The sequence below is a fragment of the Anthonomus grandis genome, chromosome 11, assembly GCF_022605725.1.
Source record: "Anthonomus grandis grandis chromosome 11, icAntGran1.3, whole genome shotgun sequence".
In the NCBI taxonomy this organism is placed as follows: Eukaryota; Metazoa; Arthropoda; class Insecta; order Coleoptera; family Curculionidae; genus Anthonomus; species Anthonomus grandis.
This window is the reverse complement of record NC_065556.1, coordinates 25637159-25651039: the sequence shown is the minus strand read 5'-3', so window position 1 is coordinate 25651039 and position 13881 is coordinate 25637159. Positions and strand designations below refer to the sequence as shown.

General features: G+C 28.9%; 2 protein-coding genes across 3 annotated transcripts in view; both read left to right on the top strand.

The window, feature by feature from the left end:
• The first annotated feature begins 4244 nt into the window (after positions 1-4244).
• LOC126742194 (uronyl 2-sulfotransferase-like) lies at positions 4245-8366 on the top strand. Its single transcript, XM_050448785.1, has 5 exons — positions 4245-4704; positions 7378-7535; positions 7666-7806; positions 7861-8027; positions 8083-8366. The coding sequence occupies exons 1-5, from the start codon at positions 4285-4287 to the stop codon at positions 8217-8219; spliced, it is 1023 nt and encodes a 340-aa protein (XP_050304742.1). The 5' UTR covers positions 4245-4284; the 3' UTR covers positions 8220-8366.
• Positions 8367-11079: 2713 nt separating this feature from the next.
• LOC126742503 (potassium voltage-gated channel subfamily H member 8) overlaps positions 11080-13881 on the top strand; it is a 115902-nt gene continuing 113100 nt past the window's right edge. For both annotated transcript variants that reach the window (XM_050449150.1, XM_050449149.1), the window contains exon 1: positions 11080-11188. In XM_050449150.1, coding sequence (XP_050305107.1) covers positions 11148-11188 — 41 coding nt within the window. In that variant the 5' untranslated portion in view covers positions 11080-11147. The remainder of the gene's footprint in view (positions 11189-13881) is intronic.

Here is a 13881-nt window from a genome sequence, read left to right as displayed (position 1 = left end):
TTAAATAAAAGTCCATATTTTTGGGATTTTTACGCGGAAAACTTTGCTTTTTGAAGGTAATTTATTTATTATTACAGCTAGAGAAATTATTTAAAAACTACCGCGTAGGAGACCAATTTTTCTAGTAGGCTACCAAGTTTTAAAGTCATATTTAAAGAAAAACTGGATATTTTCATTTTTATACTCGGAAAATTTGATTTTTGGAGTAATTTCTTTGCTATTATAGTTAGAAATGGTATTTAAAAACTGCCATGTAGGAAACCAATTTTTCTAATAGACTGCGAGTCATATCAAAGAAAAACTCAAAATTCTGAAAAATTACTGTTTGTACTCGGAAATTGTTCAATTTCATTCTATTGAATTTAGAAACTGTTTATTTAAAAACTGTTATGTAGTAAACTAATTTCTTTAATAATCTGCCAAGTTTGACATCTTAAGAACATATTTGTCACAGCTGTGATTTTAAGTAAGTATTATTTACTTACTACATTAAGTATTATTATTTAGTACGTAATTATTTGGTTGCTCAAAACTCTTGTTCTTGGATAACTTTGCGACAAACTAACTTCCTAAACTTCTTAGTTACCTTTTTTTTTTCTTTTAACTCTTTTTTATAACCTTTGTTACATATAGTTTTTTTTTTCTCCATAACATCTCCTCAAACGCACTATTTAAGTTTTTTTTTCTTTTATTTTTGTTTTTACTTATTTATACAGGTTCTAATATATACATTAATTTATGTCCTTGGAAAAGGTTTCACATATAAACTGTAGGTCGCTGTTGGCTCATTTTGATGATTTTTCTGCGGAATACTGTTCAGGGGATTTTAACCTTATTGCAATTAAAGAGTCATGGCTGACTCGCGATATTGATAGTGATGCTGTACGCATCCCTAATTACCAACTCATAAGAAATGATCGACAAAATTATAGAGGTGGCGGTATTGTTGCCTTTGTTCAGAGCAGATTAACTTATGAAATTCTTTTGTCTGAAATGTATGAATTTTTAGAAAGCCTTTGGTTAAAAATTAATATTGATGGTGAACCGCATATTTTTGGAATAATTTATAGACCTCCAAATTCTAATATTCAAAGTTTTTTCTTAACATTAGAGGAAACACTAATTGATATGTTTTCTAGTTTTAACCATATAACCTGCCACGGGGACTTTAATATTGATGTTTCAAAAGCTTATGACAACCATGCACGCCAATTAATATCTTTGTGTGAGACTTTTAATCTAAAGCAGGTTATAGCTGAGCCGACTCGTATTTTTAATGGCACCAGCTCTATTATCGACCTTATTTTTACTAATCAGCAAAATATTTTAGAGAGTGGCATTATTAACTCTACGTTTTCCGATCACTTTGGCATTTTCTTTGAATTTAGTGGTATGGTGCCGGAAGTGCTTTCTAAAGTCGTGACCTATAGACCCCTAAAAAATATAAACTTAGATAACTTCCAAGCCGATCTAGAGGCCATTCCATTTCATCTTATACTTTGTCGTCAATAGACGACAAAGTAAAATTTTTAAATACCAACCTAATAAAATTGTTTGATGCTCCTGTTAAAACATTTACAGTGCGAAAAAAGAGAAACTCTCCTTGGTTGACAGACAATATAAAACTTCTTCAAAAACTAAGAGCCTGCAAAGTGGGAGTATTACAAGCAACTTAGGAACTATACCACCACAGTCGTTAGAGCAGAAAAAAAAGCTTTTTATAGAAATAAATTTAGGAACTGTACATATGGGGAAAATGGAGTGAATTAAGGAAAATATTACTGAAAAAAAAGATTCCTGGAGCTTTTAAGAATCCCGATAATTTCAACAATTATTTTGTTGACAGCAGTAAGGTACCTAGCAGCGATAATAGTCAGGAAATAATTAATTTTTATAAAAATAATTCCTTGCCCGTTTCAAATTTATAATGATATATGTTCTATTTTATTTGGCATTAAATCCAAAGCATTTGGTATCGAGAATCTTAATATAACATTAATTCATATGTGCTGCCCTTTCATATAATTAATAAATGCATTGAAAGCAGCTATTTTCCCAAATGTTGGAAAGAGGCCTTTGTGATGCCATTGCCAAAGGTAAATAATCCAACAAATTTTAATCAGTTTAGATCCATTAGTATTCTGCCTACATTTTCAAAAATTCTTGAAAGAATCTTAGACACTCAAATTCGATATTTTTTAAATGCTAATGATATCTTGCCCCCTAAACAATCTGGGTTTAGAAAGAACTTCAGTTGTGCTTCAGCAATGGCGGATGTTATTGATGACATCATAAGATCTAGGGATGATGGTATGATTTCTGCCCTTGTTCTATTGGACTATACGAAAGCCTTTGATTTTGTTAATCACGAAATTTTAAAGTCTATATTTCACTATATAGGTTTTTCTGATAAAGCTATTAATTTCATTAATTCTTATTTAAGCGGTAGGGTGCAGCGGGTCAAGATAGAGAAAAATGTATCTGAACCCTTGGAAGTTGATAATGGCGTGCCTCAGGGTGGTATTTTAGGACCCTTATTTTTTATTATTTATACTTTTAGATTTTATTTTTATTTAAAAAACTGCCTTTACCATTTTTATGCCGACGATGCTCAGTTGTATTACTCTTTTCTGCCAGAAGATGCTAAAAATGCGGAAGCAAAAATTAGTGTTTGTAATGTTTATTGGTAATAAGCAAGAAATTAACCATATTTTAAACAGCAACACTATTAATATTAGGATGGGTGATGCTAATATTCCTGTTGTAGATAATTGCAAAAGTTTGGGCTTAATAGTGGATAGTGATTTGCGATTTCATCAACACGTTTCTAATGTTCTAAAAAAAGGGTATTTTGCTTTAAAATTAATTTACTTGCATAGGCATTATCTAAGTGAAGATATTAAAAAAATGTGTGACTCTTTAGTGCTGTCACAATGCAATTATTGCGATGTTGTACGGTTGGTGCCTAGACTATAATGACAGGTGCCGATTGCAAAAGCTTCAGAACTCATGTATTCGCCTAATTTTTGGCATACGCAGACATAATCGCGTTTCCCATAGACTTTCCGAGCTGGGGTGGTTAAATATGCAAAATTTTTAACAAATAATTTTTTTTTATAAAATTCTTAAATATCGCAGTCCACCTTACCTATACTTTAAGATTACTTTTAGAAATGATGTTCACCATTTGGGCTTAAGAAGAAACACAATTCATATTCCAAGACATAAGACTCAATTATTTAAAAGGTCCTTTTCCTATAATTTTGCATATGAGATGAACGCTTTGGGCATAAATTTTGAGTTGGGTTTGGTGTCACTCTGTTCAGACTTTTCGCAGGGGAATGATGGTGCGTCTGATGAGTCAGCAGCTATCTGCGTAAAATATTGAAGGGTCAATATTGTTAGTTTGGGTATGGGTGGAGACTGAAAATTTGTGTTTAGTGTGGGTAACTAATGTGCGTGTTTTTCTTTTTTTTTTGTGAGAGGTACCTACTATGTTAATGTTAATGTTCTAAATTTTTTGGGTAGGTGTGTATAATTAAACTTCTGTTACAAGCGTTTCTATATTTTTTTTTCTAGTTAGTTTTTTTAAGTTTTGGCCGCAAGACCAGAATCTGCCTTAGCAGAATTCTGAATTTGTCGGCCTTTTATTTGCATAAAATAATAAATGTGTATTTCTTTCTCTTTTTTTATGTAGTTATGTTGAGTTTGCAAATAAAAAATATTTTTTATTATTCCATAACTAGAACTTAACAATTGAGTCAATACTTTGTTTATTTTATTTCTCATTCAAAATTTGCGGAATTTTGCTTTTTTGTCCTAAAAACTAACTTACGAGAGCACTTTCCTTGAAAACTACTGCTAAAAATATGATTAGTTATTTAACCATAAAAATTTCACAATCCGATCGCAATTTCTCAACAAAAAGCATCTTAAAAGATCGTTGCCCGCTAACAATTACATAACATTCATAACAAAAAAAAAACAGTGCATAACCATAGAGAATAAATGCGGTAATTGCAACCAAAAATAATGATTATTATTTTTAAATAGAAAACCTAAGATTTAAACTCGGATTAAACCTTTAACCACTCGATTAATAAGCCATTATTACTGAAAGCAAAAGTTCCTATATAATACAATTCTTCCGTAATCTCATCTTCTGTAAGCGAAATTTACAGGTAGGTACCTTTCACCTTCTGGGTCGGTAATGTGCCGTGGTGCTACCAAAGCAGAAATCGACTGACCCAGTAACGTTACGGGCGGATAATTTTTTTCTTAAAAATGATTCGTCGAAGACGCATTAAAATTTGTAATTTGTTTTTAATTTGGCTCGGTTTATTAATAACCGGAGCCTTAATTTATAAGACTAGTGATATGTCGAGTGATTTTAACGAAACAGTTAAAAACAAAATACCAAAAAAATCTTTACTAAGTGTCGCGAGTACTATTAATGCTAGTTCGACCACGGAAACGAATAGGAAACCATCTACGACCACTCCAGTGACGAAACGGGTTACAAAATCGATGTCGCAATTGGGCAAAATGGACGAGATCAATAAGCATTTTTTATTTTTGAATAGTGTGCCGAAAAGTGGATCGGAAATTTTGATTTTTTTACTTGAGAGGATACAGGGCGGAAACAACTTTAAGCATGTCAGACTGAAGGGAGGTAACAGACGAAGATTAAATGATATTCAACAGGTAAATATTGACGTTCTTGTTTTGGTGTAACTTATGTGTCTGAAGCAGCAGGGATATTCCAGGCACTTAAATCAGCAATTTGGATATTTTATTAAGAGATTCAATAAATATTAATTGTGAGCTGTGGAGTATTCTTATTTTTTTTTTAATCAAGGGTTTCTTCACAAAACAAATAGTTAAGAAAATAAGCAGAAAACTCTCTAAATACTTCAAGTAGAATCGTGATTTACTCTTAAATCCATACTCAGAAATTCGTCACTATTAATGTGAAAAAAATATAAAAATATTTGAAGTGGTTCCAAAGTTATGATCAAAAATGTCCACCAAAAAATAAAAACCTTGATATTGCAGCATGTGTGGCAAAAGCTTTAAATTTAGTGAGTTGCTGAAATTGTTGGAAACTGTTGGAACTGTTGAAACTACAACTGTTGGACTGTTGGAAAACAAATGCCCTTTCTTCACGTAGACCCGTTTAAGAATATTCTCATTATTTGATGAAACTAGTGTCCAGAAAAGTGAAAATTTACTAAGAAAATTCGCTAACGATGAAGCCTTTACCAAAACTACCCTGACTCCTTAAAAAGGTTATTTACAATCATCTTTTTACCCTCAAATTCATCCTCAGGAATCTATGATTAATAATGTGAGAAAAATTATTAACATATTTTAAGTGGTTCCAAAGTTATGCCCAAAAACAGCCGATAAAAAATAAAAACCTTGATATTGCAATATACGTTTCAAAAATTTCAAATTTAGATGATTCTGAACCTTTGTTGACAAAATTGCCTCTAACTAAAAGAGTTTTTGAGGTACAGAAAACGTTCTTATATTAAATTGTTGGGTAGGAAATAGCCTTTCTTTAGTCAGAGACGTTTTAAGAATATTCCCATTATTTCTTAGAACTATTGTCAGGAAAAGTGAAAATTTGTTAAAAAAAATGGCCAAAATACAAAATGCCAAAACACCTCAAAAAAATGAATCAAAAATCACGTTTTAACGCTCAAATCCATCCTTAGGAATTCGTAATTTTTAATGTGAACAAATTATTAAAATATTTTAAGTGGTTCCAAAGTTATGTACAAAAACAGCCGCTAAAAAATAAAAACCTTGATGTTGTAATATGCGTTTTAAAAACTTCAAATTAAGAGACTTCTGGACCTTGGTTGACAAAATTCCCTCTAACTAAGAGAGCTTTTGAGGTACAGGAAACGCTCTTATATTAAATTATTAGTTAGGAAATGACCTTTGTTTAGTCGGAAACCTTTTAAAAATTTTTCTATTATTTCATAGAACTACTGTCAAGAAAAGTGAAAATTTGTTAAAAAAAATTGTCCATAAAAGGCCTCAACCAACACTACTCTAACTCGTTAAAAATTTAAACTAGAATCACGTTTTTACTCTCAAATACATCCTTAGGAATCCAGCATTATTAATATGAAGAAATTATTAAAATATTTTAAGTAGTTCCAAAGTTATGTCCAAAAACAGCCTCTAAAGAATAAAAACCTTGATGTTGTAATAGGCGTTTCAAAAACTTCAAATTAAGAGAGTTCTGGACTTTGGTTGAAAAAATCGCCTCTAACTAAAAGAGTTTTTGAGGTACAGGAAACGTTCTTATATTAAATTATTGGTTAGAAAATGACCTTTCTTTAGTCGGAAACCTTTTAAGAATTTTTCTATTATTTCATAGAACTACTGTCAAGAAAAGTGAAAATTTGCAAAAAAAATTGGTCAAAAAAATACTACTGACCAAAACTACCGTAACTCCTCAAATAGTCAACCTATAATTACGTTTTTACCCTCAAATCCATCGTCAGGAATCTGTCAATATTAGTGTGAAAAAATTACTAAAATATTTTAAGTGGTCCCAAAGTTACGTTAGTTTAAAGAATATAAACCTTGATATTTCGCTAGGCGTTTTAAAAGTTTCAAATTCAATAGGTCATGGACCTTGTTTGATAAGATTGCCTGTAACTCAAAGATTTGTTGAGCACAGGAAAGGTTCTCACATTAAACTATTAGGTATAAAATGCTCTTTCTTCACATAGACCCCCTTTAAGAATATATCCATTACTATAATCTTAAAAAAGAAGAAAATTTCACATACTAAAATCCATCTTCACAAACATATTAGTACAGTAACGTAACTTCCATGATTACAGATAACGTAAAAATGTAGTTAACCATGAAACATCTTGACGAGTCTTAGCACATTGAAACAAATAAGGAATAGACCATGAAAATAATTGTATTGATTACCAGCAACTATTATAGGCATCACTTGATTTGGCCGACATTGCATAAAGTCTAATTAAAATCCATTTTTTATTCTCAAGAAATGCCAATAAAAGTGAACGGCTGTATAAACCGAATTTTAACAAATTTTAACCGGTTATTAGATCATGGCCCGACCAGTCATGACTAATCAAAATACATCATAGTGATTATAATGCGACTCGCCCACAAAAATAAAGAACTACTCTTATGTACGTATAAAACAATGAGTTATTCTGCATTTTATGTCATGCCTCAGGGCCAGCATATTTCTTAAGAATTTCACAGTGAAAAGGTCAATGTTGAAAGATAAGACCAACTGCAACGTTAAATTTTGTCAAATCAGCGCCTTAAGCACATGCCTTATTTATTACTAATGTAGGTTTTCCTTTTTTTAAGGAAGAACTTATCCAAGAAATCTACGACATACGTCAAGATCTAGCTGTCCCACTCAGTTTCGACCGACCGGTATATTTCCTAGACTTTTCCAAGTTCGATAAGCAAATGCCCACGTACGTGAACCTCATAAGGCACCCGGTGGCGAAAGTGATGTCTAGGTACGAAAACTCGAGAATATGTAAATTTACGCACGATTGCATATGGCCTAGTAATTATCGAGAAAAGCCTACTAATTGATTATTTATGAATTATTTCACATCTTGCATAATTCTACCCGATTTTATATAGAGCGTTTTCAAAGAAAACCGGCACCTACGACAGTTACTTCGTGAGGTGTCTCCTGGACGTGCAGCGTAATTGTAACTTTAAGAGTGGAAGACCTTATGACCTCACTATACCTTATTTTTGCGGACACGACGAGCGTTGCATGTAAGTAGACTCACATGGTCATAAAATGCATTTTTCCACTTTTAACTTTGTAAGGTTCCTAAATAACCAGTGGGCCCTCGAGAGGGCAAAAAAGAACGTTGAAAAGTACTATAAGGTGGTCGGAGTTCTTGAGGAACTCAATGTTACCCTGGATGCCTTAGAGGTTGAACTTCCGCAGTTCTTTAGGGGGGCCAGAGTGGTTTACCAGCAACATTTATTGGGTAAACTTTATTATAGTTTTTTTTTTAAATGCCGCTTAACCGGTTTGGCTTTTAGATATTTACAATCATAAAAAGGAACCTGAGGTGCCAAAGGATGTACGTCGGTCCCTTGAAGAATCGTTAGTAATGGAAATCGAGTTTTATGAATGGGTTAAGAGCAGACTTTTAGGCAATGTAAAAGCAAATAGTTAGTAAGTATATATGTATAGTGTAACTCATAAAATTGTTTTCGCTTTTAAGTTAAATATATAAATTAAGATAACTTGTATACATAGTAACTGGACATGACAAGGCAAGACTGATCGATTTGTAGAAATAAAGTGACGCAATTTTATCAGTGTTTATTTTTTTTTTAAATCCTCTTTTTACCATAGGTTACCTATAGTTAATCTCGATTGTGATTTAAAGGTAAATTTGCTGTTTCCAGAAGGGTGACGCTTAAAAAAAATGATGTAATAATATTTTATCATGATCGAATCGATAAGAAAATAACCTACTATTAGTCAAGAAGTGCTAAGATAAATCGTACAAATATTCAGTAACATGTAGTTAAAAGGTCTTTAAAAACCAGTAAAATGATAAATTATTTTTTTCAAGTTGATTAGGATAAAAAAAATGTTAATTCCAGTCTTGGATTACTTAGTATCACAGCTGTGGAAAATTGATTAGTCATTTAATACTTAAAACACACTGTTAAGTTAAATATTTTCATTAAAAATAGAATCACAGGTAAATTACTTTTTAAAATCACTGAGATGATTCATTATATATTTTAATGATTTATTCTAGTCATGGAATACTTAAAATCACAGCTGTGATAAATAATTTATCACAATCAAGCCGATAAGAGAACGACCTTTTGTACTATGAATTCTTAAAAGGAGGAGGTCAGTATTTATGATACTTTATATAGCTAATTACATAGTACTTAAATTTACAACTGTAATAAAAATATAATTTAATTTTCTAAGAAGAAATTTTAATTCTAGTCATGGAATAGTTAAAATCACAGCTGTGATAGATATTTTATCACAATCAAACCGATAAGATAACGACTTAATATTAATAAAAGAATTCTTAAAATTAATAATAAGATAAATGTATGCATTAATCACAGGTATATCAGTATCAATTCACTAAAATGATATTTTTTTTCAAGTTAAGACGGATAACAAAAATTGTTAATTCTACTCATGGTTTACTTAAAATCACAGCTGTGATAAATAAATTAATCATATTTAATTATATTAAACCATAGTATAATAAATATTTAATAAAACTAAATTGTCTAAAGGAATTCTTCCAAAGAATGGATATTTCCATTAATCACAGATAGGTAAGTATTCAAAATAACTAAAATAATTTAAAAAAAATGCAATTAAGAACAATAAAATATATTTTTAGTTCTCGTCATAAAATACCTAAAATCACTGTTGTGATGTTTTATCACAGTTAAACTGATAAGCAAAAGTCCTATTACAAGTCAAAAATTACTTAAAAACACCGTTCAGATAAATTTTGACATTAATCAAAGGTAGATAAGTATTGAAGATAAGAATATTTATCTCATTCTAGTCGTGGAATACCTAAAATATTGTATATTGATAAATATTGTATTGCCATTAAGAAAAACTACTTATTAGTTACTAGTAAAAGGAATACTTAAGAATCACTGTCAAGATACATATTTTTATTAATCACAGGTAAATTACTATTGAAAATCACTGTCATGTTAAATTGATTCTGTTTTCAAATTGAAAGAGATAAAAGTAATTTGTCAATAAACTGTTAAGAAAAACACTTTGTGACTTATACCAAAAAATCTGTGTTCTTTGAATTACATGTTAATATACTTTTAAAAACACTGAAATAATTAATATAGTTTTTTTAAGGTTTTAAGGGTAAAGATAAACCATATTGTGTTTATTGATTACAGATTGATGTTCTTTGAAAATGGCTGAAATTATTTTTACTAAATTTTTACTAATTATTACTAAAAATACCATTTACTTCATAATTAGCTCTAAAATCACTATTATGATAAATCTGTAAAAATAAGATAAATTAAATAAATAATTCTTTTTAGTTTTCAGTCGATAAACCTTAAAATCATTGTCAAAATAAATATTTTATACATTCCAAGGACAAAACAATATTGTTTGTACTAAATATAGATAAAATCATTGCTGAGATAAATATATTTAAAAAAACAACTGAGATAATCATTTTATTACTCCTATTTTAATAAAATAGTCGATTCTAAATTAATAACTAAGACACATTCAAAGTATAAGGAAAACAAATTGGCTACTCATGGGTCAATCACTGATAAATGCATTATCACTTCCAAGATAATACAAAAAAAAACACTGATGATATTATAAATAATTACAGTTCTGTGTAACTCTTACTGTAATCAAAATATAGGCCTAATTTGACTTAAAATCTCCACCCTATAATATCAATTTAATGATTAATGCAAAATTTGCATTAAAAGCACATTAAACAATTGGCAAATAAAATAAATCATTAATTATTATATTCCCGTGTGGCATTTATTAGCTTAACGAGGCTTACATCGTAAATAATTGTTTAAATAATATTTGGCATCTCTCTCACTCCTATTGACTTTAATATTGCCTCTTGAAAAAGAAAAACATTATTAAAACTTTAAAAACGGGCGGAAATCGTTAATATTACGTAACTCACGTAGGTATATATTGAAAAGGGCCCAACTCGAAGATATCGGGAAACTTTTCAAATAATGACTTCGGTTTTGTCGTCTAATCTGTGGAAACTTTATTATTGTTTTCTCGTTTCTGTTATTGACGTTAAGTTTAAAAAAAAAAAAAAGTGAAAAACCTTCTTCAAGGGAAACTTCTAGTCTAGTCTCTGTTCTCACAGGGAAAGTATTAAAAGCACCCAATATAAACGTAAATATTGATCGATAATATTAAAAATACACGCTCCAAGTTAAACAATTCTGTTTTCTTTAGCGGTATCATAAAACTGTTTTATAATGTAGCAAAAGTGGTTTTACTCGGTTTTCGGGCAGTTTTCCTTTGGTTTTTTACGTGATAACCTGAATTTTTCAGTGTTTTTTTTTTCGTGCTTGTATAGATGAACCTCTGGATTTTTTTAATAATGATACAAAAATTCAGGTAAGCCACCATTTAATTTAATTTTTCCTCAGTTTTTCCCCAAAAATTAATACATAAAATGATTTCGTTATCTCACTCAATATTCACGTGAGATTTTACTTGATAACAGATTATCATAATGGAAATGTTGCGTATTTATCAATTCTCAACCATAAAACAATTCAATGCCCTAGTAAATTATTCATGCATATTTCTGTAATTTAATTTTTACTTCGCTAAAGCAACTACCCAAAACATTGTATAAAACTGAAAAAAACTCCAGTCATAACAAACACTATTTTTATTTTTATTTGTTTTGCCAACTTGTGCAATTGCTAGTTTTATTCCCTTTATAACAAAGGCACATAAACACATTTCGCCCGTATGAAATGGCTTGTAAATCGAATTACCTGGCCGGCAATCAATTAAAAAAAAAAAAACAAATAAACCATTTAAAGTTATTTTATTTTGGTACAATTTTATTACTTTTTGTTATTGTTCATTGTCCCCCCCCCCTCCTTCTTAATAAAGTTTCTCTGAATTAATCGTAATGTAATTCCGCAGTATGAATTTTTAATCAACAAGGAGAAAATTTGCGGGAAAACTCGAAATTCTAATCGGAAATTGGGTGGTGACATCCATCTTTCAAACCCTTCTTAACCCCAATTTAGTTTGGGAAGTAAGGGCGGAACTAATTAAAAAGTTTCCGAATTGTTTTCCTTGTTTAGTAAAAATTTTATGGATATTAAAATTAAGGCGTGAAGTACATTTTTTTGTACAAAAATAAAAATAATAAATAAATGTACAATTGTATAGTGGAATAAAAGATTTTTTATTAGAAGTTTTAGATAAAAATTGCCGTAAACAGTAGGAATATAAAAATTTTTTTAAATTAAATGCTTCCTATTTTTTTATCTTTACACACAATATCCAAGAAAAAATAGAAGGATATAAGGAAAGTTTCAATTTTATATTCAATCAATGCGAAAAAAAAATATAAATAAAATGCATTTTATAATAACTTAAACTGTTTTGTTTTGACAAACTATCGATTTACGATATTTAAAGACACATTTATTGCTTAGGAATATTAGTGACGAAAATATGTTATTAAATTAAGTATCTACAAATTATTGTTATTTGTAGGTATTTTTATTCTTATCGATTTATGTACCTATTTATGCTAAATAAACATTATTATTATTCTAATTATTATTAAATGACAATAAATAAAAAATTTATTATATGAAAGGCTCCTGGTATCTGCGTATAGGTAGGAAATTTAAGATAAAAATTATTAAAAAAAATTTAATGTACAATCCTGGACAAAAGACATAATTAAATTTTAATTTATTTACCTAGACAATAAATACAGGAAAATTATAAAAATAAATAAATGTTATTAAGATGCTTAATTGTAAAAACAAATTGTTTTTGCACCCATCACAGCAAAATCGTTATTAGATTTTTAATTTTTAAAACTGTTAATTAAAAAAAATTGAAAATTTCTATGCATAAGAAAAACTTAAGTAAAACTATTTTGACAGTAAAAATTGACAAAAACAAGTGAATAAAGCTAGAAAAAGAGCTCTCATTACGAACCCGATTGCAAAAATACGACTGTTAGTACTAAATCGAATTAATAGGAAAAATTAAACAAATTATAAAATTAATTCCTGGTCTAAAAAAGAACATTTAAGATTAAATAATATTTCCGATAATATTCAATTTTACTACGATGAGTTTAAAAAGCATTAAAAAAAACAAGTTAATGACTTCAATTTTTAAGCAATTAAAGAGATTAAAAAAGCCAAACTTCAGTTTTAGTTAGGTTAAGATATTTTGTATTTTACTTTGTCGTTTTCATTTTTATTTTTGATTTTTTAATATGTGTCCCAAAATAAATGCATATTTGTGTCAAAAAAGTTTAAATGGATGAATAAATAAATCGATTAAATTTAGGCAATTAAACTGACAATTAAATTTAAATTTTTTGTTACGATGATTAGAAATAAATGAAAATAAAAAATAAAAGAAAGGTTAGAAATAAAAGAAAAATAAAAAATACCTCTAAAACCTAGAATTAAGATAAAAAATGTAATGCTCTAATTTTTGGCAAAAAAGGTCAAAAAACGTTGCTGTGAAATGTTTAAAAAATTCTGAAAAAAATAAAAGCCAAAGTACAAAAATATATTACATGTTAAAATACACTAGTAAACTAATAAAGATACACTAAATTTAAACAAAATATATTCGATTTTAGGCAGAAAAACATTACAAAATTATATTACGTGTTAAAATGTAGAATGTATGTACAATGTACAAGCTTTAAAAAATTAATACTAGGTATATAAAACTCTAGGTAGGTATAATAAAAAATAAAAGTTTTACTCATGTCATAAGTTCAAGAAACTCTGAGGTGCTATAAAATGCCTTTTTAAATCAAAATGAATTTATTTACTTTTTGAATTGATTAGGGGAAAGTTCTTTTATTAAAGGTAAATATATATGAAGGGTACACGGAAAAAAGGGGGACAGTCAATTTTGAACTTATTTGAGAAAAGAGGTTTTTAAACTATCTAATGCTACTAAAAAAGTATTTTTATTAAAGTAATAATGGTTTTTTTAAACGGTTATATGGTGCTTCTAATAATCATACTATTTTCTAATAATATTTATGTTTTGATTGTTTAAAAATATGTTTTGTTAAATAC

What these genes read in the sequence shown, in the direction of transcription:
- LOC126742194 (XM_050448785.1), top strand. Translation starts at nt 4,285, where the DNA reads ATGATTCGTCGAAGACGCATTAAAATTTGTAATTTGTTTTTAATTTGG. An exon ending in GTGGCGAAAGTGATGTCTAG is followed by an intron (nt 7,536 to 7,665) that starts GTACGAAAACTC and finishes GATTTTATATAG; the next exon opens with AGCGTTTTCAAAGAAAACCG. An exon ending in GGACACGACGAGCGTTGCAT is followed by an intron (nt 7,807 to 7,860) that starts GTAAGTAGACTC and finishes TAACTTTGTAAG; the next exon opens with GTTCCTAAATAACCAGTGGG.